General features: G+C 53.0%; 1 protein-coding gene across 5 annotated transcripts in view; it reads left to right on the forward strand.

Moving 5' to 3' along the window:
* Positions 1-539: 539 nt before the first annotated feature.
* IGSF3 (immunoglobulin superfamily member 3) overlaps positions 540-26084 on the forward strand; it is a 79722-nt gene continuing 54177 nt past the window's right edge. For 3 of the 5 annotated variants that reach the window (XM_036452518.2, XM_036452521.2, XM_036452522.2), the window contains exons 1-2: positions 540-696; positions 1368-2035. In XM_036452518.2, coding sequence (XP_036308411.1) covers positions 1993-2035 — 43 coding nt within the window. In that variant the 5' untranslated portion in view covers positions 540-696; positions 1368-1992. Of the gene's footprint in view, positions 697-728; positions 949-1017; positions 1233-1367; positions 2036-26084 lie in introns of those variants that run through there. The other 2 variants (XM_036452519.2, XM_036452520.2) reach the window with 2 other exon arrangements.

A 26084-nucleotide genomic window follows, 5' to 3' on the forward strand; every position in this document is an offset into this window, starting at 1 on the left:
ACGGCAGCACCGTTCTGTTTTACGCGTGTATCCCGGGCGGCTCATACAACCATGACAGATGGGGAAACGGAGGCACCGAGTCCCCGGACCGCGGTTTGTCTTGAGGAAGTGGAGGAACCAGGGTGAGAACCCAGGCTATTTCAGAGTCCAGTTACGTCTCAGCTTCTGGGAAGTTCGGTGCTAGAGCGAAGGGCAATATGGGTGGCACTGCATGAAGAGGCGCATGGCCTCTGCGAGGGCTTTGTTTTGGTGCCGCCCTCCTGGAGGCCCTGGGCCTCCGCTGGGCTTTGGGAAGGGTCTAGCCTGTGACCGGGAGGCTGCGGGTGACCCCCAGGTTAACTTTCAGCGCCTCTGGCCCGCCCGCCAGCTGTGTCCGGGTCCTTGGGTGGCCCTTCCCGCCGGCAGGTGCGGGTCCCCAACAGCCAGGTCCCCAAGAGCCAGGCCCCGGCCCCGCGGCGGCCCGGGTCTGCGGGAAGGGGCGGGCCGGGGGCGGGGCCTTGGCCCAGGCGGCACCCGCGCCCCGCGCTCCTGCGGCCCGTGCGGCGGCCGGGCTGGCGGGGGCGGGGCCTCGGGCGGGGCGCGGCGGCGGGGCCGGAGCCGGAGGACTGGGAGGAGGCGGCGCGTCCCCAGAGGCGTGCGCCCGGGCCGGCCGCCCGGCAGACGGACCGGCTCGGAGAGGGAGAGGGCCGCGGGGAGGTGAGGACCGGGGATCGGGGGCGGCGCGGGCCCGGGCGGCAGCGGGCGGAGCGGGGCCCCGGTGGGGGGGGGGGGCGCGAGGACGGGCGGCGGCGGGCCGGGCGCCGGCTGCGCCCCGGGCTCGGCCCCAGACCCTCCTCCGGCCGGCCGGGCGCGCACCGAGCGTGTCCCGGCAGCGGAAAGCGCAGCCTCGGCGCCCTGCTCCCTCCGTCCCTTTCCTTCCCGCCCCGCGGAAAAGAAACACCCGGGAAGGTACAACAATAGCGGGGCCACCGGGGACGCGGCGCGCGCCGGGCTCCCACGTCGGGGGCGGGGGCCGGGGTGGAACCGGGAGCGGCCGCCCCACCTCGGAGCCCCGGACCGGATCGCGCCCGCGGAGGGTGGGGCTGCCCGTGGCGCCGGGCTCGGCGGAGGCGCAGGGAATTCCCAGGAGTGAAGCATTTGGCAAAAGTCTGGCAGGCACCATCCGGCTGCCCACCGTTGCCCTCTCCGGGCGGGGAAACTGAGGCGGAGGCCACCATTGCGACTGGACCAAGGTCAGACTGTAAAGCGTCTGTCCCGGTCCGGGGAAGGGACCCCGGAGTCCGGCGGGCTCTGCCCCCCCCCCCCCCCCCCCCGGTTCTGTGGCCGGCGTGCGGGGCTTTGATAAATCTTTGTTGTGTTTGTTTTAGAAATCTGCTGGCATCGGGGACCGCCTCGGGGCTCGGAAACGCCTACCGGCTTCGCGTGTACCTGCCGGGGCTGGGGCCGGCGGCAGCTCCTTGACCTCCCATGATGGGTGAAGAGCACTTTTCCAAGAAGAAACCCGAGCAGTGGCTGTTAGCCAGGGGCGATTCGGCTGCTGAAGGTTTTGACAAAACCTGCCCAGTCCCCAGCGGGGAATCCGAATGAGGGAGAGGGCACAGACACCTTCACTGGGAAGCCAAGGACATTTCTGTATAATCAGCGGATGAAAGGATTTTCTCAGACTCTTTCCCCCTTTTCCTGGAGGATTAACCCACCGCAATCTGTAATTCCCGTGGAAACCGCAAGGCACACGAGGTGGCAGGAGCCCAGAGGTGCCTGCAGGATTGTTCTGGACCCTTTGCATCGGGGAGTTGAACGCGTGCCACCCACCAGTGGCCCTCCCGACTGCCTCCTCCTGCTGATCTCTCCTCTTTAACCTTTCCTTGTTTTCCGAGTTAAGTTCTGTTTCCAAAACCATCCCCCGGAGCTGTGAGTGGATTGCCAGCGATGAGAGATTAAGTCCGGGGAGAGGAGGAAGCGCCCGTGTTGTGACTTCTCTCCGCTGCCGACATGAAGTGCTTTCTCCCGGTGCTGAGCTGTCTGGCTGTGCTGGGTAAGTGGCAATGCTCTCAGCGCGACCGACCGATCGATGGGAAAGTTTAACCTGCTGTTGGTTCCTGTCATTCCGTGTGGTTCTTTCCCATCAACACCAGGAGATGTCGAGACACCGAGAGGCGGCCGGCGTGGCACGGGTTGAGCGGCCCAGGTTGTGTGGCACCTGGTTGGACGGGGGCACTAAGAGGCCCGTTTCTGGCCGGGGAGGAACAGTGGAACGGCGTGTGCGGTCTGTAGGAAGGGACATTTGCTGCCCTTAAAGCGTCTGCCCCAGGCCTTGCAGGGGTGAGGTTCTCCCATCTGCCCCTCAGTGGTTTGGGGACTCCATGTGGGTTGTGGGCTGGTTCCTTGCGGTATTACAGATGCGCCTGAGTGTCCATGGAAAGCCTTAACCCGACGTGGCAACATTATTCCTCCTGTGTCCCGGAGGCTGGTGTGGGGATGCTGATGGGGTGTAGGCGTGGTTGGAAAGGTGATGCTGATGGGGGGCAGGTAGGCGTGGTTGGAAAGGGGTTGGAGGGATGCTTTGCCCTACCTAAGTAGTTTGCACACAAACACGTGTTTGAAGGTACTCATCGTATGTCCCCTCCCCGAGGAAGCTGGGATTGTTGCTCTGGCGGGAACAGAGGCTGGAGGGATTGAAGCTGCGTGGTTTGGGAAGGAATTAGGATTGGTTTTTGTGCCCCACAGACGGTCAGAATGCTTAGAGCTGGACGGAAGACACTGGTGCTGAGAGGCAAACCTTGGACACTTCTCTGAAGGCTTCTCTTCCCAAATTCAAAACTACTCTCGCTGCCATTGAGCCCCGTCTTCAGTGAGGTGTGTTAGGACACATTGGGTCTCGGAGAAGCTCCCTGGCCAGGATCTGTCTCTCTCTCTGCATTACCCTACACATGGGCACACCTCCCGCCCTCTCCGGATGGCTGGGTTCCCTCTGTCACTGCTGCCGGGGCCTCTGCACCTCCAAGTCCAGGTTTCTGGTATTGGTGGGGTTTGTCCATGACCTGCTGGCAGTGGAGATTGCTTTCATGCCTTGTCTACACCCTGGGGAGAGCGCCCAGGTGGGTGGACGGAGAACGGAGCCTGGGGTTAGAGAACCGGGCTCCAGGTTGGGCCTCACCGGGACTGACAGGACTCACGTCTGAGCCTCCATAGCCTGGGACGAGGCCTCCAAGGGCCTTTCTTGGCAGTGGAAGGCCGTGAGTCTTCTGAACATCTTGACCGTTTTTAAAAAATGTCTGGACACATCATAAATGTGTGCAGTCCGTGGTTTGCAAACTTGGGTGCAGGTTGGGATCACTGGGGGAGCTTTTAAAAGTCCAGGCGGGCCCAGCCATCATGGCTCAATGGCTAAATAAGCATGGACCTGTGAGCCAGGAGGTCAGGGTTCGATTCCCAGTCAGGGCACATGCCTGGGTTGTGGGCTCCATTCCCAGTGTGGAGCATGCAGGGGGCAGCCGGTCAAGGATTCTCTCTCATCATTGATGTTCCTATCTCTTTCCCTCTCCCTTTCTAAAATCAATTAAAAAAATACATTAAACATAAAAGTCCAGGAGGCAACCCCAGACCAATTCAACCAGAGTCTCTGAGAGGGTGACTCAGGCATCCGACTTCGTTGTCCTAGGTAATCCCAGTGCGTAGCGCGTGAAGGAAGCAGCGTGTTAATTCATTGGTGCCAGCCCGCCCTGCCCAGCGCATGCACACACCCCGGGCCGGTGGCGGTGCAGGCAGCAGACCTCTGCCGGGTGCGGGTTAGGACGGTGTCTCCGTGTGCTCAGGTGGACTCAGGAGGCAGGAAGCTCTCTGCTCGCCAGTCCTAACGATCCGATTGCCACTTGTGATTCTCTGTTTGTCATTCGCTTAGCGTCGGGGTGTAAGTCAGCAATTAGTGATTCACGTGGACTCGGGAGGACCAACAAGGAAAGCCCTCCAGGAGGATCCAGTCAGTGTGGGCCGGGCTGTGAGGCGAAGGCGGGAAAAAGGCGAGGTGGTTGGGTGGGGCCCAGGACTGGGGGAAGCATTGATGGGGAAACAAGGAGATGTGACATTTGTGCCTTTTGTTTCTTCGGGCTGCTCAGGGACTGTCAGTCCTGCTGCTCCCTGTGCCGGCGGCTCTGTGGAGTGGAAGCTTGGTTGGCCCTGGCACCTGTGCTGCCGTCTTCCCTTCATGCCAGCCTCGTGAATACACAGTTGCTGTGGAGGACAGTGAGCCTCAAGGTGGCCTTGGAGGGGGATGGTGGCGGGAGCCAGACGTGGTGAGAGCGGGGAGGTTTGGACACACGTTCATCTCTGCCTGGTCTTTTGGGCCCCCCGGGGGACATCCCCTCTTTTCTCCTTCCTCAGGGGCTCAGAGCACGGTGGAGGGGACCTTGGAGAGCAGAAGGCTACTGGAAAGGGGACATAACCCACGGTGGGGTCTGGTCTTGTTTCCTGCTTGCAGTCTGGCGGTGGAGTGATTCACGGGGCAGCGTTCTTGCTGTGTCATGCAAATTAATGTGTAATGTGACTTGGAAACAGCAAAGAATCCCCGGGTTTTATGCCCATGTGAGTCACACCCTGGAGTAAAATTGTGTGTGTGTGAACAGTAGGGTAAGGCCAAGTGCTCTGCAAAGTGAGACTGCTCCGAGGTGCAGCCAGCCTCCTGAAGAGCAATGTGAGTTAGGAGACCCTGGGGGATTCAGGGTGGATCTCCGAGATGCACGTGGCCCCTCTGACATCATTAGGCCCGTGTTTTCTGCTCCCGGTTCCTCCCTTTCTCCTTGTCTGGGTGCTGGTTCCTGCCCTCTGGACCACTGTCTTGTTTCTTCCTGTTGCAGCTCTGGTTTCCCACCCCACTGGGAGCCATTGGCTGCCACAGCCACCCTTGTTCCATTTCTGAAGCCTGGCCCTGGTTGAACCATGAGGAGGAGAGTAAAGTTCCACTGTGAGAAGGGGCAGAAGGAGAGAGAGAGAGAGAGAGAGAGAGAGGGAGGGAGGGAGGGAGGGAGAGAGAGAGAGAGAGAGAGAGAGAGAGAGAGAGAGGGAGGGAGGGAGAGGGAGAGAGAGAAAGAGCGCGCGCGCGCGCTCGTCGTGGCTGTGCCTGGGAGCAGCCTGTGTGAGCGACAGTGACACAGGATGATGACAACTGGGTGGGAGAGACAGACTAGGATTTGTGTCTGAGGAACAGGGAGGGAACTATCAAAAAAGATGAATATGAGCTTTAGGCACATAAAGCAAATTTCGATTTTGCATTGCCAGGAAGAGTTATGCCTCCCAGCCCAGTGCTGATGCTGCAAACAAGACGAAATCGCTTTAGAAGTGTTAGCAACAGAACACTCCCAATGGAGGTGGTTGGGACCTCTGTGGATCCACTCAGAAGAGCCTGTTGGCGGCTGATGGTTCTGTAGTCTTCTCAACAAGACAGGATTTCATTTGGAGAGCTTGGGAAGCCTTTATTTGAAGAGGAGGGGCTCAGGAAGCGATCCCTTACTTCCAAGTTAGTTAGGAAGCTTCTTTGGGGAGAGACCAGAGGGTGTTTCCAACCGAGAGAAGGGAACTTTGATGTCCTGTGGGAGTGTGTCCAGAGGCAGGGCTGGGCTGATCAAAGGCAGAGAGATAAGAAGGCTGAGTGAGGAGTGAGGTGGGTCAGGGCCCTCCGAGGAAGGATTCCGGATTCCGGGATTCCGAGATTCCGAGGGGATAGATGAGGATAGTGATGAAAGAGTGAACAAACACCCATCTCCCATCAGTAGTCCCAGAGGGAGTGCACATCCCTTCCCTGGGGGCCTTCTGACTGGAGTGTCTGAGGAGGGAGTTCTTGTCTGGCGGATTAGCGTGCCTGGGATGCCTTTCAAGTGTGTGATCCTGGAGTCACCTCTGGGCCCCGGGGCAGTGTTAAGAAGTCTCAATCTCCAACGTTTTGCATTGCAGCGAGATAAGAACAGTGCCAATATCACCTCTCCTAACTCAAGCCCTTGCTGTGAAGCAAGCCCCATCTCATTAACTCCTCAACACAACCTTGCTGGGTAGAGAGACCTTGTCTGGTCATCTTTCTGTAGATGAGGGCCCAGGGAGGCGCAGGAACTTGCCGGAGGGTCACTGTACCAGCTAGAAATGAGCTCCTCGGCGGGAGGATCCGGGCCCCTTCTGGCTTGCCCCACATGCACGCAAGGGCATCTCATGACCCCGATGGCTGAGCTGAGAGGGAAAAGGGTAGGTAAAGGGCAAGCCATCTTAATTTCAGGACACTTCTTGGGAAGTTATACACATCACTTCTGCTTATATTCCCATTGGGTAGAATTTGATCACATGACTATACTTTGCTGCAAGGGAAGCTGGGAAATATTATTTTTAATTCTGAGTGTCCATGTGCACAGCACACATCTAGAAATTCTGTTACTGTAGAGGAAGTAGAGGACGGATTTTGGGGGACAGCCAATGCTCTCTGGTATAGCCACAGAGCTAGCCAGTGGCAGAGTGGGGTTTCGAAGCCAGGGCCATTCATTTGGTTCCAAATCCTGTGCTCTTCCATCCAACACGCTGTGCCCTCTGGGAGCGTGATGCTTTGTAGGGAGGGCACGAGCTAGATGAACCAACAGTAGTTCCATGGGAAGCAATGTAAATCAGCACGTAATTAAACACTAAACGTTGTGGGTTCAGCCGTAGGACTGTAGTGTTTATAGAATGCTTATGCGCCAGTCCCTGCTAAACGGTGTCGGTGGCCTGACCTTCTGTGGAAAGTACCGAAGAGCCCTTCCTCTCTGTCGTGTTCATTGCTGTAGCCCCAGAACCCAGCCTTGTGCCTGGCGCAGAGTAACAGGTGTTTGGTTAAGTTGTTGATGAACGAGGTAGGTATGGTAGTTTCTGTGTTGACTCCCTCAGTCAAGATGGGGAAATTCAAGGCTCAGAGAGTTTAAATCCTTTTGCTCAAAGGAACAGAACTAGAAATTGGCAGAGCTGGATTGGAACCCATGTGTTTTGGCTCTAGTGCTCCAGGCAGGAGTGTTCTCGAACCTTTTTTTGTGCCATGGATCCCTTGGCAATCTGGTGAAGCCTCTAGACCTCCTTTTAGGATGACACTTTAAAGGGCATAGATACAAATGCATAGGATAACAAAGAATATAAATTGTATTGGAGCACAAGTTATCAAAATATTAAGAGCCAAGGTTATGACGTAGCATTTAATATTACAGAACAAGGTCTAACAGTTACCATAATTTGGGCCTAATGAAAGTGAACATGCTATTTTTTAAATTTTCTTTATTGATTAAGATATTACATATGTGTCCTTATTCCCCCATTACCTCCCACCTCCCATTCTTGCCCCCACCGCCCTGTTGTCTGTGTTCATTGATTAGGTTTATATGCATGCATACAAGTCCTTTGGTTGATCTCTCTCCCTTACCCCCACCCTCCCCTACTTTCCCTGAGGTTTGACCTTCTGATTGATGTTTCTCTGTCTCTGGATCTACTTTTGTTCAGTTTATGTTGGTCATTATATTCCACAAATGAGTGAGATCATATGCTATTTATCTTTCTATGAGCATGCTATTTTTGAGGTCTCTGCACGTATCTGTTGTGACTCAGTCCTGGGCTACCTTCATAATCAAAGGCTTAACACGCACTGAGAGGTTAGTGCAGATAAAGATGTCGGGGGTTTTGTGTGTTCTTTTCCCCCCATCAAGTTCACATCCATTCTGAATGCCATCCACAGACTGACGTTCGATGGCGGTGGTAGTGGTTGGGCAGAGGATTGGGGCTGTGCTTTCAGAGGGCAGCGTTCGGAGGGGGAGGGCATTCTCTCCTCAGCAGAGTCCTGACAATTCAGAGTCAGACTCATAACGGTGCTGGAGTCGCCCTTTAGAGACTAGAGAAACGACTGTCAGTGGTTTTAAAAATATATTTTTATTGATTTTGTACAGAGAGGAAGGGAGAGAGATAGCGAGTTAGAAACATCGACGAGAGAGAGTCATCGATCAGCTGCCTCTTGCACACCCCCTACTGGGGATATGCCCACAACCAAGGTACATGCCCTTGACCGGAATTGAACCCGGGACCTTTCAGTCCCCAAGCCGACGCTCTATCCATTGAGCCAAACCGGTTTCGGCTGTCAGTGGTTTTAGTACCAGTTCATGTGGGACCACGTGGACACGGAGGATTGGCTTGGGTGTGTTGAGTTTGGAATCCGGGCTTAGCTTGGTTCCCTGGAGCCCGGCCTGGGCCCTGCATGAAGTGGCCCCAGGTGCTGGCCTTCCGGGGTCCCGGCCTTGTGCGTCCTGGGTTGCGGCTCCTTGAGTCACATTTTTAGGTTCCTCTGGGAGCTCCTCATTCGCCACGATTGGACACCTGTTTCTTTGCTGTTTCAAAGGGAGCACAGCTATTCCTCCTAAAGAGTTGTTTGTTTTTTTTACTTTAAGGAAATTTAGGACACCTGTGTGTGAATTCCCCCTGATTTCCAGAGGAATGAATGGCTGCATCACAATCAAGCTTATAGTTGTAGGAAATCACATGGCCAAGTTCCCTCTTCAAGAATCCTTTAGCGAGGGGGCCACAGTGGCGGGCGTCTAACAAAAGCCATGGCAATGGGCTTCGCATAACGCATCCTCAGTGAGGCGGGACTGGGCTTTTATTTTGGGATCTCTGCTTTCACGAAGGCACAAATCACAAGGCGTGGCAGCCAGGGTTTCTCTGGAAGCAGCTTCCAGGCCACCGGCAGCCCGGGCGCTGCTGCTTCCGCATCTGTAATTACAGTGGCAGAAGTGCATGATGAGCCTCGGGGCCCTGCAAGATCCTAAACCAGAGATTAAATTATATTCCTTCTGCCCAGGCTGGAAGCGCATGTGGTCAGATGTCACATGCGCCTTAAAAAGCTTTATAAAAGCGTTATAATAACTCGAGTTGAAACAAAGTTTCTGCCTAGCCCTCTTTTAACTCTAATTAAATTCACTCGGATGCCCCACCCACCACCATCCAGGTGACCCAGGCGCTGCTGGACACAACCCTGCTCCTTTCCCCGCCCCCAGATGATCATTTAAGGCCAGAGGTAAAGCAAGCCCCTTTGCAAGTGGCCAGGAGAGTACAGGGATGGTGACAGGCCTATCATGCATGAAGATGCTATCCAGGCCCATTCGTGTCTGCACAATGTGTTTGCCCATGAATGGGTTGCATTGGTGACCTTGATTGACTTTCAGTAGGAAGAGGAACAGGAGACCTGGAGTTGAGTAATTCATTGCTTTGGGTCAAACCATATCTATCCTGTCCTGGCCAGGTACAACGACTCCTTTTTTTCGTTTTATTTTGTTTTTGTTTTTAAAGACGTCCAGAGAATGACATTTCGCAACCTCTTAGGTGCAACACTCACATCAGGAAACCTTAATTTTGATTTGAATGAAGTCATAATTTAAAGCAGCAGACAAAGTGCTTTAGGGCAAGCGTATACAAAAACACAGCCATGAGAGCTTGGTTTCAGTTTCACAAAGCAGCCTATACTTGTAAGCTTTATTTTTTTAATTTTAATTTTTTAACAGAGATCACAGTTGTTAAAAAGTCAAATAGTACAGACAGAAAGTAAAATGTGAAAGTTCCCCTGTCTGCCCATGCCCCATATTGAGTCTGATGTATATTCTTTACAGTTTGATATACACATATGTTTTTCTGACAGAAATGGAAACATACAGAATATATTGTTCAACAACTTGATTTTAAAGGGGGTGATTTACTTCCCTATTTTTTTAGGTTTAATTTTATGGTCAAATCAGAATTGATTTGGTTACTTTATAGCTAGTTGAAACTGTAATTTGTGAAATTACTGGGGAGTCGTGAGCCTCATTCAATAGCTATGTAATGGGATAATTTTGTCTTTATCAAGGGCAAGAGTCATAATAAAAACACTACCCTTAAATTTTAATGTATTTTACAAAAAGAATTGACTTGTTTATTCTGAATATTTTCTCCCAAAACACAAATTTAACAAGCTAAGCATGCATATATTTTATTGACTAGTTTAGTTCTAATTTTGAATTAAAATGAAGACTATTTAAAGCTTGTTGAGAGGACAACCACAAATGCTGGATTTTGTGTCTGATTCAATCAAGTGTCCTTGTTTGTTCACAGACTAGAACAAAAGTTGAGAGTTTTCCTGACTTTTCAGTTCCCAGATGATTCTCCCATTTAGAATGAACTGGACCAGGACACCTCTAAGGTTGCTGACTCTGACAGTCAAAACCTTAATCCAAGAAAGAGAACTCTTTTTTTTTTTTTTTTAAATATGTTTTACAGAGAGGAAGGGATAGAGATAGAGAGCTAGAAACGTCGATGAGAGAGAAACATCAACCAGCTGCCTCTTGCACAACCCCTACTGGGGATGTGCCCACAACCAATGTACATGCCTTTGACCGGAATCGAACCTGGGACCTTTCAGTCTGCAGACCGATGCTCTACCACTGAGCCAAACTGGTTTCGGCGAGAACTCTTTTCTCTAGTCCTGAAGAAGCAGCTTTTGTTATAAAAATATTATTATTTATTTTTAAAAAATATGTTGTTTATTTCAGAGAGGAAGGGAGAGGGAAGAGAGAGAGAGAGAGAGAGAGAGAAATATCAATGATGACACGCTCCATACGGGAGCCCACAACCCCGGGCATGTGCCCTGACCGGGAATTGAACCATGACCTCCTGGTTCATAGATCGATGCTCAACCACTGAGCACACTGGCTGGGCAAAACATTATTTCAAAGTGTGGGTTATTTCTCAGGTTCACGGCTGTGACTTTCTTTAAAACCTCAGGAGCTATTGGAGGTTCCCCTTTAGACCCGATTTTAAAAAATAGTCGCTGTTTGGAGGGATGGTTGCTGGATTCACATACCATGGTCAACCCTTCTTAACCATCCGTTGACCTGCTACACCCGTCCGGAGACCACCGCTCTGTTAGAATCTTCTTATGGTACTTCTCTAAGAAGACTTCCGCGTGTTTGTTTACTCGATATCTGCGTGCCTGCTCCGAGCGCTCATTGTCCTGTCATCTCACATACACAGAACACGTTAAGTAGTCACCTGATATGTATTTTAATCTTTAACAAATAGATTAATTAAGAACACGGGCAATAGGGAACTCTTTTCTATCCCTAAGGTAAGTCTTTTTTGTTATTATTACTTAGTATCCTATCCTTTCTTCCTGTTTTGTTCTCTTCTCTGGCGGCTGAGAATGAAGAATAGCACCGGCAGCCCCGACGAAGGGCCCTTTAGGAGGAAGAGATGAATGGCAGGGATGGGGGACGAGGGGGAGGAGGGTCCGTAAGGGCAAGTTCTTCCTTTTGAAAATCCGGGAGTATATTGAGGAGTGCCCTTATTAACTGCCGGGGATGCTGTCTCGGCTATGGGAGTTGGGAATGTCATAGCCCTGCATTTCTAGGGAGCCAGAACAAGTGAGAAACAGAACGGTCTCATGCTTCCCGCAGGGAGGAGAGCGCATGTGTCCCAGGCTTTTGGAGGGCCCTAATGCTGGGGTGTGCTGGTGCTGGTGCTGGTGCTGGTGCTGGTGCTGGTGCTGGTGCTGGTGGTGGTGGTGGTGGAATGGTCGCTTTCTCTTGGCTCTGTACTCGGCCGCTCTGAGCCTTCCAGAGTGACTCTTCTCAGGAAGCCATGGGAGGGGAAGCTGAGGGACAGCTCAGGACCCTGGCCAGTGGGAGGCTTGTCTCCCAGAAGCTGCTGTGGGGGTCAGCTCAGTGGGGTGCAGGCTCTTCACCCCAGGGAGGCACCGTGACAGGTAGCTCCCCCTTTGCTTCAGCCCTGAGACATCGCTTTGCACTTTTCTCGAGTGTCACCTCTTCTGCATGAGTCCCCGAGTCTGCAGGTCCCAGGCAGGGGGTGCGCTGGGCCCCGTGGAGATGGCTTTAGCCCCCAAGCAGGTGGCTGCTGCTGCTCCTCGGAGCCGGCCTGCATCTACAGGCAGTGCTGTGCCAGGCCTTTCTGTTGTCCTGGTTGGTTTTGCTCCACAGTGGCTCTCTGTTGGTTGGAGATGGATGATTCTCTGTTGGTTTGGAGATGGATGGTTTTCCATTGGTTTGAGGATAGGTGGCCTGTTGGAAACACTGCTTCCCAGATGGACACGTCTGTTCGTTTCTGAGAGGAGTCATTGTGTAGACAGATTCGTTCTAGGCTTCCTCCCTAAACAGACAGCCCTTTACGACATCGTTTAGAGATGATTTGCTGAACTGTTTCTTAATGTCTCCTGATGTTGCCGAACAGTTTTGCAATCTGCCTTCTGGCGTTTTGTTACAAAAGACCAAGCCCGCATTCCCAGCCCCCTGCCCGCTCTTTCCCTTCCCTCCGTTGCTGCGGGTGATGGATGGCCCGGAGCTGGGTGCTCAGCCACGGCCCTTCTCCCTTATCACACGCCTGTCTCAAACAGGGCCCTTCCGGGTAGCTCCCCTGGGCAGTGGGCGTCTGGAGGGAGAAAGTAGATCGAGAACTAATGTGCCTCCAGACTTGAATTTGCTTTGAAGAATCTTTCTGGCTCTCTGGCGTAACCCTCTTATCTGAAAGGGGACCTGTTCCGGAGGTGAGGACCAGCCTGGGAGCGGGGAGAATGGACGGAGGGCTGGAAACCCCCTTAACGGAAGAGGATACTGGTGTGTGTCGTCTTTGTTTTAATGAAAACATTACACGGTCCAAACATTGGCCTTCCCACTGGCGACCCCATCACAGAGCTGTCATTTCCCATCGTTGGAATTTGGGGAGAGCCGGGCCTCATTGGAGCACAAGGCCAAGATTCAAGCTTTGGTGGGAACTAAGTCAATGTGAGCCCCGAGGACTGGCAGTTATGGTGGATTTATGGTTACCGTGTTTGCCGCCTCGTCATGATTTATTCAGCAGCCCCACGGCCCGGTGCTGGTGCGGTGCCCAGCAGAAATCTGACTCTGGTTTTCTTGTGCAAACGCAGAGGCCTTCAGCTGTAATCACGGAGGCTCTTCCTCTGTCGTCAGCGGCAGGATGACTGAAGTCATGCGGAGGGTTTTAAGTACCGTAACTACTCTCTTAGGACACCCAGAGCATAATCTCCTGGGTCCTGATCACCCCGCCTGCATCCCAGAGATGCTGGAGGGTCTGCAGCGAGGCTGGAGGGGGACCTTGGCATCTTTTGGAGATGGCGACAGGTTTTTGTTTGCTTTCGGCATGGGGACACGGCCTGATGACCATTGGCCATGTCAAGAGAGTCCGGGACGCTCCATAACAGTGACCAGGGTGCTGGCACAGAGAACGGTGACAGGCGCTTCCGTATGTGTGCAGCCTGTCCGGGGCTGGCTCTCCAGGAGATGCTGCAGTGTAGATAAGAGACCTGCTGGTCCGTGGTGTCCGCTGGCACTTTTGTTAAATTATATCAGGCCGATGGAAAAATCAGGGGTGCAGCTCTGGCCGATTTAGCTCAGTGGCTAGAATGTCGGCCATGGACGGAAGGGTTGTGGGTTCAATTCCCGATCAAAGGCACGTTCCTCGGTTGCAGGTTTCCCAGTGCCGGTAGGGGCACGTGCGAGGCAGCCAATTGATCTGTGTCTCTCCCTCCTCCCTCCCTTCCACTCTCTCTAGAAATAATGAAAAAAATAACCTCTAATGAGAATTTAAAACAAACAAACAAACAAAAAACCACCTTAAAAAAACAGGGGTGCAGGCTTTGAAATGTTCACATTTTACTTATATCACATATTAGACTAAATTGGATTATGGTTGCCCTTCACATTGTCATTTCTTTAGTTTCTAGTTTCACACACCCAGGTTCTTGCCACCGGAAGGGGCCCCGCGGAAGAATTCGGTGGCTGTTGCTCTAAGGACCATCTTCGCTACTTTCTCTTAATAGGTAGAAGTCCTAACACATAGACTAATGAGGAAGATGAGTTTCAATTAGTAAAGTGTCTGAATTAGCGAATACTTTCCGAGAATTTCATTGTTACTGCTTTTAAGTGAATATTCTAAGGTAACCGAGGAGAGTAGAGCGCCTCATACCCGTCCTTGGGGACCCTGCTTTAGGAGACCAACAAAGAATGCTTTGCAGTTAGCATGCCAGTTGTTTATGCGAATGGTGTTTCTGAAATACTTCATTGTGTTGGAAAGTAGTTTATTCTCTTAACTATTTAAAATGGTCCCTGTGAAGTCCCACCTACCTGCTGCTGCTGGTAGCTTCTATGGGGTGTGAGGACCTGTGTGGGGAAGACCTAAGGCAACCACATCAGCCAAGCTGGGGAAGTGCCTGGTCCTCACCGCCCAAGATTAGTTAGCTCGCTCTGCCAGAAGCTTGCTGGCACCCTCACTTGTCTGTTGTAACAGGAATTAATAAGTTAACCAATCTCTAAGGTGCTCTGCTTCGTGCCTGGCTGTGTGCTACAAGGAGGCACAGCCATCATTCTTGTGTAGTTTATAGGTCAGCAAAGAAGTCAAGCAGTTATGAATATAGACACATAATGAGCCAGAGTAGTGAGGCTAGACTTACCTTCTTCAAGACTGAGGTTGCTTTTTAATTCTTGGTTTCATGCAGTACACAGAGAGTTCCATCAGGACAGGGCTTATGCCGTTGGTCCTGGTGTCGCCAGCCCCTCCTCTTCCTGCTGTTGGCATAGATATTAGTTGAACTGGAAGACATGGCCACGTTTGTGGGTCAAGAGCAGCAATGCCATACGGTTCCACCTGCTAGTTGCTCAGTCAGTGTGTTGTATCGAGTGTTGAGTGCATGTCGTAATCAATGAGCTTTTCATCGTAGGCTGCATTTAACACAGCTTTCTGTAGCCAGGGAAATGCCAGCTACAGTTTTAGAAAAGGAAATCCAATTTAAATTCTAATGCTGGTGCTGCCGCGTAGAGCTATGTGGCCTGGGTCAAGTTTCTTTCTTTTTAATGTAAAAATATATGTAACATACAATTTATCATTTTACCCCTTTTAAAGTGTATAATTAAAGTGACATTAAATGCAATTAAGAAAGAAAGAAAGGAAGGAAAAGGAAATCCAGAACTTGAAATAACTAAAACCCTGGACCCGTGATTCAGACACTGGGTACTGATGGGCCTCTAGGGCCTGGTGTGCAGTGTGGCTCTGTGCAGCCTGGGTACCCTTCCAGTGTGCGTATTTTCGGGTCTGTAGTGCTGTCAGTGGCCCAAAGAATTGGGGGACTGGGCTGGAAAGCTGAGGTGGCAGGCACAGATGAGCAGGAAAAAGGAAGGGGACCTATTAGCACAGCCCAAGGAGGGCTCAGACCGCGTGTGTTTTCATACTCAGTGGATTTGTTACCTGCCAGGCACCGCCCGCCTGCCCTCAAGCCTCCGTTGAGCCTGAGCAGGCGGGTGGCTGTGGACCGCTGGCCATCGGACGCCGGGGTGAGCTGAGGAGAAGGCCCAGCTGGGCCCTGTGGGGAGCAGCCCAGCCCTCTGCCTGGTCCTGTCCCTCTCTGTGGAACTGGGAGTTGGGCCAGCCTAGGGCTTGGACCGGAGCTTCCCAAACCTCTTCTGCTAAGTGCTTTTCTGCATCTGTTTGGATTTCTTGGCCCTCTGTCCAGTTGCTGGGCACACGTGTCCAATTGTGCCACTCTGTGATAATGCTCCCAATTTTCTCACACCCGCAGGGTAATTTCCGGTTCAGCTCAATTCCGCAGCTATTTGTTGAGTCCCTTATCTTATGTGCCAGCACAGGGTGGGGGTGGCAAGTTAGGGAAAACACAAATGTATGACATCGGCTCCTGCCATGGCAGACACTGTTGGCTGCCTGCACAGTAGCCATCCCTCTCTCTTCTTCATGGCAGGGCCCTTATTTGCTTTGAATGCCACACTCGCCCTCTCCTTCCCAGTCACAGAAGGTGACCCCGCTTCCAGCCCCAGGTTAGACATGGGCGTCCGGCACAGTTTTGGCCAGTGAGCTATAAGGAGAAGTCTGCTGGGGAGGATTCTGGGAAAGACCTCATCTCTATTCAGAAGAAACACGGAAGAGCCCTGACCAGGTAGCAGCTAGGTTGATTAGAGCATTGTCTTGATACACCGAGGTTGTGTGTTTGATCCCCGGTCAGGGCTCTTATTTTTTCTGTGTCTCCCTCTCCTTCCTCCCTCTCTCTCTCTCTCTCTCTCTCTCTCTCTCTCTCTCTCTCTAAAAGCAATAAAAATAAATAAAAAGAAAGTAAAAAAGAAACAAAACATAGAAGGGACAGACAGTTTCTTCCTCTAGGTTCTTGGCAATCAGGCAGCCGTCTTGTCCCCGTGAGGTAAGCAGGTCTGTGGAGGCCGTCAGTGGGGACCAGATGGGAGGAGCCGGGACCCCTGATGACAGCCAGTGCTGAGCCAGCGGGCCGACCGCCACACTCCTGTCCTCACTGTTTTCACCAGCTGAGCTGGTGTTTTCTGTCCCTTATAGTTGAAGGCAACCTACGTTCGACCCTGCCTCCAAGGAGCAAGAAATAGGATTTCTTTTTATTAAACAGTGCAGTTCAGATCATCATCAGGGGGCACACTGTTCAGAGCCAGTGCTTAGCCGTGTGGTAAGACAGTAGAGAGGTAGGGACGTTGGCGCGAGGGACCCGAGTGAGGAGATTGTATTTGGGGTGGAATTTGAAAGTTGCCTTCAATCCTTGGGAGTGAGAGATCAGGGCTTGAGATGAGGGGGCAGAGATGAGAGCTCACTAGATTGGCACACACTCCCCATCTTCCAGCCTCGCGCATTTTGGTTGGGGCCTTGTGACCAGTGTTGGTCAGTAACATGGGAGAGAAAGTGACAGGTGTCATCTCCAGGCAGCTGGGAACCATCTGGGCGTTCCCCCATCTCTTCTTCCTATGCCACAGCGACCTTGGGGCCAGGGCCCGGGGTATGGCCAAAGGGGAGAAAGGTTGTCCTTCTAGCGTCAGCCTTGGGTTGAGCCAGGTCTGAAGCTGTGACTGGCGGGGGATGGAGGAGGGGGTGGAGCACTGCTCACTGCTGTTTGGGAAGGACCCAGGTGAAACGAGGTCTCCAGGTCACAGTTCCCACCTTCTTCTGACTGGATGTGCGTGGGCTGGAGCTGGCTGGCTTTTGTCCCACCCCTGAGGCTCACAGGGATGGAAAACTGATCCCTTTGCTTTCCAGGGAAGGGATCCCTGCTCCTGAGCTGTGCTAGCAAGGCGGCTGCTCTCCCACGTCCCCAGAACATGTCAAGCGGCCTGCCGAGGGGCGTGCTTTGGTGGCTGGTATCGCCGGTGACCAGCTGGAGCGCCTCAGTCGTCTGCCTAAAAGCAGAGCTTCAGGGAGACGCTCCAGACCTCCAGGCTAGACTTAGAACGAGGTGCAAAGCCCCACTTGGTCCTCTTTCCCACTCTCGAGAGATTAAAAATGTGCCTTTTCCTGAAGGCTCGGTGCAGCGCCCTGCGCGGGGAGTGCGGGCTCTCTTTGCTGCAGCGCCGGCTGATTCACATTATTTTCCTGAGGGCAGAGGCCCCGGCGTCTGGGTTTCGTCAGGCAGCGAGAAGTGCAGACATAGAACCCCATCCTGCTTTAAACAAAGCAGAGCCAGACGCGAGGAGAGAGCCTTTATGCGGCGCCTGTCCCGCTCCGGGTGTGAGCCCCGCGGGTCCTGTTTCTCTTCTCCCTGAAAACTTGGCCCCATAAACGCCCGGGAGACACCCCCGCAGCCCTGGGAGGCAGCGGCCTCCGCCTCGCTGGGGCTGTTCATTTTTACGAGTTTGAAAATGTAAAGACAGAGAGGGACCCTTTCTTTGTCTAATGGAAAGTTGGTGTTCTTATTTTCCCTCCCCTTTCTTTTGTTTTTAATATTTTTAAAATATCTTTATTGACTTGAGAGAGGAAGGGGGAGGGAGAGAGAGACAGAAACATCAGTGATGAGAAAGAATCATTAATGGGCTGCCTCTTAGGCGCCCCACACTGAGGATCCAGCCTGCAACCCAGGCATGTGCCCTGACCAGGAATTGAACTGTGACCTCCTGGTGCATAGGTCAACCACTGAGCCTTACCGGCTGGACTTTTTCCTCCACTTCCAACAACATAGCGGGTTGCAAGTGTTTGTAGATGCCGTTCTGTTCATGGGCAGCCACCCTAGCTTCCTGCTTCCTCCATCAGGCGGAAGGCCCAGTTCAGTCCGAGGAGTAGGGTGACCCTGGAGCCATCTGTCAAGCTGGCCTTTCCTTTGTCCATCTGTCCTTCCAGCCATCCATCCATCTGTCCACCCAACCAACATGCACTGCGTCTTTATGATTGAGTCAGCAGCGGGCTTTGGGGCAAGCTACTTAACCGCCCATTCTTCTCATCTGTAAAACGAGCTATTCGCTGGGGTTACAGTGAGCCTGAGACGGGCCCTCTGAGCAGAGCGCTTTTCATCACGCCCGCCACATGACACATGTGTGTTCTTATTGCCCAGGGCCAGGGGTGCCACCCTGCTCAGCTGACTGGCCACGGGTTACCTTAGAACGAGTGGCCCTCGGAGGTTGGATGTAGGCCATAGTACATAGCTGCTGGGCCATAAAGGCACTGCCTTTGGACTGTATTGTCACCTCCCTCGGGGCAGCTCGCTGTTGGTGTGTCAGTCTTGGCCAGGCCATGGTAGCCGGGCTCCAGAGATGTCGGATCTGGCGACAGCACACACGGGCCACTGCCCCTGTCATCTGATGCTGAGAGCATCAGGGGCCTCACCGCGTTGTTTGGGCATCGCAGCCCTGCCTCCCCTGCCCTTCACCTTTACCTTCTCGCCAGCTGCCATGCCTCTGCCTCTCCTCGCCCCACCGGCGTGTAAGCCAGTTAACTTCTAGCCTTCTCATCCAAGTAAACTCCTGCTCCGTGTGTGCTGCTGCGACAGTCCTGCCTCTCCTTCAGCATTTCCTCCGTGTTGATGTCGCCTCATGGACCACGCTGTGTTTCTCAGAGCCTGCTCGGGCCATTCCAGGCCACGGGAATGGCCGAGGATCTAGTCGGAGCGTCCCGGGAAAGGGAGAGATTTGTCACCGAGGGCGCCCCAGGGGCTGTGGGGAGAGAGCTGCGGTCCCTGAGTTAGGATCCCCCAAAACGGAGGCACCTGAGAGGCAGGGCACGCTGCTCGGCTCCCAGGCTTCCCTGCGTGTGGCAGTGGCCCCTGACCTGAGGGCCCCTCAGTGTGTACCCTGCTTTCTTTGTTGCCCCAGCTTAGCTGTCTGAATTCTTGGTCACCTACTGGACCATGCCTCTGGCGAGGTCAGTTCCCTGCGAAGGCTGCCAGCCCACACTTCCTGCCCCATCCGCCTCTCCGCCAGTGCCGGCGAGGTGAGGAAAGTCTCACCTTCCCTGACTCTGAGCCGAAAGCCGACCCGTCTTGGCCGGCGGGTGCATTGTGCTAAGAGGACCTTTTGCAGTAAATTGGACACAATGAAGAACTGGCACCATCCACCTCCAGGCCTTTTAAAGTTCCTAGAAGTCTTTGGGGCCCATCTTCCTTCTGACCCTCTCCTCCTCCCCCCGAGGTACTGACAGTGGCGATGACCAGAGGCCAGACGTAGGAGCCAGTCCTGGCGCCTGTGGGAGTGACGGGCTGCAGGAACTTGTGTTCTGTGTCACAGGCCCGCGGTGGGAACAGACCACAGAGCGCATAAAGGAGCCCCTGTCCTGCCCGCTCAGCGCCGTTTCAGCCACTCTGTGCAGGGGGGCCGGTGCAGTTATGGGAAGGCACTTACGTGACCCCTCGTTGAGGTCCAGGAAATGACAGGCCTGGAGCCACAGCCGGGCCTGGAGCTGTGGGCGCGTCAGCAGCAGATGGCCCAGCCCTCACCACCCCCTCCACCCCTCAGGGCTGTTCCACAGCTACCCCCAGCAGCCACATCCACGGGCTCCCCTCCCCTCCCACCCCACCCAGGCCACAGCCTTTGTCCCTCATTCTCCCAGCGGCTCAGTACTTGCTTGGTCCTCCGGCTCACCCCGGCCAGGCCGGGGGAAGGTTTGTGGATGGACATAGGGCCCCAGAAGCTGACATTTGCTGACCCGGGTTCTGCTGCAAGTCCCAGCCAGTGCAGACCACTTCTCGGAGCTCCGGTTAGGGACGAGGAACCCGGTTCCGTTTTAATCCGCTTTAGTGTGGTACGGCGGACATGAGTTCAATCCATTCTAAGAGTGTAGGTCTCTGAGTGGTGACAGGTGTAAACAGCAGAGTCAGCCACCGTTACAGTTAAATACAGGACACTCCTGTCACCCCCACAAGTTCCCTTTTCCCACCTTCGGACCCTGCAGCCCGGATCTGATTTCTGGTACCGCAGTGTTACCCTGCACATAATGAGGTCCACGCAGGATCCGACTGTCCGACGCCCGCGGGTCTGGCTTCTGGCCCTCAGCGCGGTGCGTTTGGGATTCGTCCATGTGGGTGCTTGTGTCTAGTTCATTCCTTTTTTTTGCAATCATTTTTTTTTATTGTTTGAAGCATTATAAATAGTAGTACATATGTCTCCTTTTCCCCTCCCTTGACCTCTCCCCAGCCTCCCCGCGCCACCCTCCTATGCCTTCACCCCCTCTCCCCCCATCTTGTATCCATTGGTTATGTTTATATGCATGCATACAAGTCCTTCGGTTGATCTCTTACAGCACACCCCCCCCCCCCGCCCCAGCTCCCACTCTCCCTTGCCTTCCCGCTATAGTTTGACAGTCTGTTCAATGGTTCTTTATCTCTATAACTATTTTCACTCCATTTCTTTTCTTTGAAAAATCTTGCAACTGCAGACTAGAAATAAACATATAGTAACAAAAAACGTTTGAGTCCCAATTTCAATGTCCAACAGTTCTGAGACCCGGTTCCAATGTCAAATAGTTCCTTGTGTGTCGTTCATTCCTTCGATTGCTGAGCAGCAGTGCAGGGAGGGACCTGCACACTCAGAGTGGATGTTTGTTTATCCGCTCCCCAGCTGATAGGCACTTGGGTTATTTCCAGTTTGGGGCCGCTCCGAATACAGCTGCGGTTCTGTGGATCAGGCTTATGTGGCCGTAGGCTTGCCTTCCTCTGGGGTGAGTACCAGCAGCAGTGGGATTGCCGGGTCGCGTGGCAAATACTGTATATGTTTAACTGTATAAGAAGCTGCCAGCTTGTTTTTTGAAATGACTGCCGTCCCGCATTCCCACCAGCAGAGTATGAAGGGGGCCTGATTCATTTGCCTTCTAATCCGAGGCCTTTCCCGTCGTGCCACAGTGTGCAGCTGCTGAGGTGTGGCTAGTGGCTGATAACCCCGCCAGCGTCTTCCGAGTCTGCCCTCTTCCCAGGGGGCTTCAGGAGAAGTTTAATGTTTGGAGCCAGGTGGTTCTGGAGAGGGTTCCTCCAGGAGGCCCTAAGGCCCTGGAGCGCCGCCTCCTCTCCACTGACGGCCGCCACCACGGGGACACCTCCCTGCTGGCTTTCCTCTGCCATCACTGGAGCTCCCGGTGGAGTTCCTGGGGCTGCTGGCTCCTGGCCAGAGCCGGAGTGAGACGCCCTCTCCCCAAGGGAGCCTAGTGCGGAGCCCCCGGGAGCCCTGGGAACCCAGCCTGGGCCTCCTGGTGCTTGGGCGGAGTTTGCTGGTGCGTAGGCCCACGCAGGGCGGCTGGCGGCTGCCTCCTGGGGCATCTCAGGTTTGGACCTCCCTGCTCAGGGCAATCCTTAGTAGCCACCTGACAACTGTAGCTGCGCATTGCTTTCCGGTCAGGTCCCTGGGGCTTTGACAGAGCCCACACCGGACAGGGGTGCTGGCCTGGTGTGGCCTGTGGGGCAGGGGAGAGGAGTCTGAAGAGCATGTGGTTGGGTTTTACTGTTTTCTTTGTTTGTGGAGGCGTTTTCCCTAGTGGGGTGCCTGATAGGGAGGGTCCAGATGAAGGAAGCTCAGGTCCTCCTTCCTAAGAGATCGATGTCACAGAGTGAGAGCGCTGAGCACAGACGTTCTGCAGCTCAGGGGTTTGGGAGGGCGGAGACCAGCTGGTGGACCCACCTGCTGGGCCCAAAAGACTCCTGCCCTTTCCCTGACTCCTGCCAACCTTATGGCCTGGACGAGTCACTCCTCTTTGGGCCTCAGCGTCCTCGGCGGGGAGTAGGAACAATTCGAGCAGGAGCGTGGCTGGTCAGCTGCACTGTGCACGGGAAGGCTCCTGCAGACAGGAAGTGCCTTCTTACACGTGGCCAGTGGCCAGTGGCCAGGGCCAGCTAGGCCTTGACTGCCCTCCCCGGTGAGCTGTGAGAGCTCAGGCTCACACCAGGAAGCTGCCCACCTCCCGTCCTCCCCTCTGGATCCCTGTGCCAGCACCCGCCAGAGGAGCATGTGTGATTGGGTGTCACTCCGACAGGCTGGCCCCGGGCAATGTCAGCCGAGAATGCGTCCGGCTTGGAAACTTCCTGCTGGTGCCCTCAGACTGACAGTAATGAATGCACACAAGAGGCCTGAGCAGCCGGGAGGCAGGACTCAAAGACTGTCAGGGGAGTGAGTCCGGCCCCTGAAGATCACCAAAATGGGCTTTCCCGCTGATCCAGGGGTGTGGAGAGAAGAAGCTGGGGTTCCACGCTGAAGAGGCTGGTCTTTAGACGAGGGACCAGAGCTCTGACCTGGGTTCTTGGAATCACTTAGTCAGGAACTAGGCGTGTGACCTTGGACAGGTTGACCTTCGTTTCTGTTTCTATAAATGAGGGGACAGGACCAGTGAGCCACTCCGGAACCCTCCGTAGCTTTCTCGTTGCATTTGCTGATCGAGGCTCTGCAGAGCAGCCGGCACCACAACCTCAGCGCCTCTCACTGCTCCCCGTGTGCCTTTCGGACCTAGACGTGCAGGCATCAGGGTTTGCAGCCTCTTTGTCACCGAGGGAAGATCCCTGTGGTTAATGAGTAATTGCTCCAGGGACAAGGGGGGGTAGGGAACGCTGCAAGTGACGGTGGGAGGGACACAGGAGTTCCACCCAGGTGAGGTCATTGCAACCAACAAAATGCAGAAGAACCTGAAAATGACTTTGAGAAGCAGTTTTTGCTGGGGCTCCCTGGCAGGTGGCCCTGGTGGCCCCCTGCTGACATCTGCCACCGAGTTCCCAAGGTGGGTTGGTGATGGATGACCCTCCTCTTCCGAGGCAGCTCTGCCTGAGCAGCTCTGGGCCCGCCCCTGCCACACCCGACTCCTCAGCTGACAGCGCCCGAGGTCCCAGCTCTAAAGCATTGACTTTAGCATTTCCACGAGTTCTTATCCCTTTGAGCAAATCTGCTTCTCCCACTGGTGTGGGTGTGGCAGGAGTTTATAGCTCCTTCCCAGGGCAAGTTATGCTCCGTCCCAAATCCCACTCTGGTTGTTTCTTTGAGGTTTATCTTTCATACCCCAGGAGGCTGGATTTCACTTCCCAGGAATCCAGTGTGCGGTTCCTGTCCTTCAAACTGGGGGACTCTGGGCCCACCCTGCTCTAGCAGCTCAGAGGCACCCAGAATTCTGATATTATTCATCATGATTGATTACAGTTTCACTCAGAAGTATGCAGTATGACCTCTTATCCTTATTGACGTCATCCTAGGTCTTTAAAACACACACGCACGCACGCACGCACGCGCGCACACACACACACACACACACACACAAGGACCAGAGTGTTGTTTTTTTTCACTAAATTTTTTTTGGTAATAGGTCATTCTTGTGCATATTAAAAAACAAATCTGGGAATGTGAGAACAAATGAAAGCTGTATTTTAGAGTAAAACTTGATGAAACAAAAGCTTGAGTGATTTTTAATGTTGATCATCAGATCAGACATGCTTTAAAAATCTGATAACGCCTGATCTGCTGATGCCGTGTTGTAAAGGGTTATCAGAAATGCTAAGTTGATAACGATTGTTCCCAACTCTCCAAGTCTTAAATCAACTTAAATCATAACGGGAGTAGAAAGCGCTTCTCCTGATTCCTTTTGTCCTTCTCGCCTGCCTTCTTTCCCATCTCTCTCCCGCCTGTCCCCAGAGGCTGCTTCTGCTGGGATCAGGGCTGTTTTTTGTTGTGTTTTTTCCCCCCTCTGGATGCTGCTTTTCCTTATTATGGACAATTTAAAATGTAAAGTGGAGAGAATAGGATAATAAATCTGATGTACCCTCACCAGTTCCCACAGATATCAGCTCCTGATTAATCTTGATTTTTTTCTGTACCCTCCTTTCCCCACCCTTCCTGTTGTGGGAAGCTCTTGTCTGACTAAGCTGCGTGCATTAGTATTTTATCTTCCCTCTTAAAATTAGTTTTCAGGACAACAGAGAGGTAGCGTTTTGTCCCCATCAGATTGGTGAAAATGTAATAGACAATACCAGGAGTCAACGAAGATGTGGAACAAAAGGAACGCTTAAACACTGACCCTGAGAGTATAAGTTGGTGCAGGGATATTGCTGACCAATTTTGGCAGTGCCTTGTGTGAGGGAAGGTACCCCTATAGGAACATCTATCTACATTACAAAGGTGAGGACCATCATGCCCGAAAGCCATAGAAGGCCCGAGAAATCATTTGGTCTGGCCCTGCCAAGGCATCAGGGGTGAATTAATTAAATGTTTGACTGAATGTAGCAGGGTAATTTTTAAGTTGATAATTTTTTAGGGCCTGCAAATGACGTTATAAATATCCAAATGGCCCTCAGCAGAAAAAAGGTTCCCCGCCCCTGATTTACAAGAATGTGTATTGTAGTGAAAGTTGGAAACCACTTACAAGTGAAACTCAGCAACAGGAAAGTGACTTTCTTACTTTGGCTATGATCTAGAGCAGATGAAATGATTACATTGGAGTGACGTATGTCAATATGGATTACACTCAAACATGTCAAATAAAAAGAGAATGAGTCATAAGAGCTCATATAACGTAATGTCATTTTAAACAATTTTAAAGCATGCAAAAACTATTGTTTTTGGATTCATATAATGTAGCAATGCTTAAATATTTATGAGAGTGATAAATACCAAGTTCAGGATGCTATTTTTGGAGTGGGGAAGGAGGGGGTAATGGGGTTGGGAAGGGAGAGAAATAGGGATTTGAGCAGTGTCCCCTATGCTTGCTTTCTTGAGAAAAAAAAGAAATCTAAATAGAATGTGGCAAAATACCAGGATTCGACAGCCCTGGATCATCGCAGGAACGCTCTCCTGCATGCCTTAAACACCTGCTCGATCAAAGATTGATTTAAGACCCGTGTCATTGTTCATCATCTGATGAGCTTCAGATGGCCATGGTTGTCACATGATGTTAGCATCGACACTGAAGCTAAGAAACGTGTACAATCCTGAGGAAATGCATATTTCCTTTGTCATGGAGCCCCCTAACTGTAATGGATTCCTAGAGGCCCATGATTCCTTGTTTCCAGACACTCACAGTGATAGAAAAAGCCAAGTAATGACACCCTCCCTCGTGGGTCACTCCACGAGGTTACAGAAGAAGCAGCTATGTTGGGCTCTTTTGCTTTGGGGAAGGTAAGGGGAGTGCGGTGGGGGGGAGGTGGAGGAGGGCGATCCTTCCTTCCCCGTGTGCGGACGGTACTTGATGCGGAGCCCCTCTGTTCATTCATTAACACCTGTCTCCACACCTGAGCTTTGCAGCGCCGTAGGGCAGAAGAGCCGCGGAGGAGCTGGGTTTGAATAATGAGGAGTGGTTGACAAGATGTGTCTGGGAATTAAGGGCCCATCTTTCCCAAGGTCCCTGCCTGTCCATCTTCACCTCTGCTTGCTGCTCACCTCCGATGACCCTTCCAGCCAGAGCCTACACCGGGCCTCTCTGTGAACTCACCCTTTGTCCCTGGCTTTGCACACGCCTGTCCTCTTACGTGGAATGACTGCCTCTCCATACCCGTTCCTGGGTGCCTGCCCGACTCCTGCTTACTTCCCAAGACTCATAATATATAGAATGAAAGAACATCAGGCATATTGGCTGATACGGAAGATTAAAAAACGAGGCAGGCTGATGGAACAGGGATAAATGCAAGATTCTGAGTCCAGCTGCCCTAAGGAGGAGGGAGAAGCTGTGGATGGAGGGCAGGTTTTGGTTGACCCATGTGATGTGACCCCCAAACAAAGCTGTCTTGTCTGCACCGGAAGAAATGCCATGTCTGGAACCCAGGGGTGATGGCCTGCTTGGTCTGTGCCGGTCAGACCACACGT

Source organism: Pipistrellus kuhlii, unplaced genomic scaffold (assembly GCF_014108245.1).
Source record: "Pipistrellus kuhlii isolate mPipKuh1 unplaced genomic scaffold, mPipKuh1.p scaffold_m20_p_24, whole genome shotgun sequence".
Lineage (NCBI taxonomy): Eukaryota > Metazoa > Chordata > Mammalia > Chiroptera > Vespertilionidae > Pipistrellus > Pipistrellus kuhlii.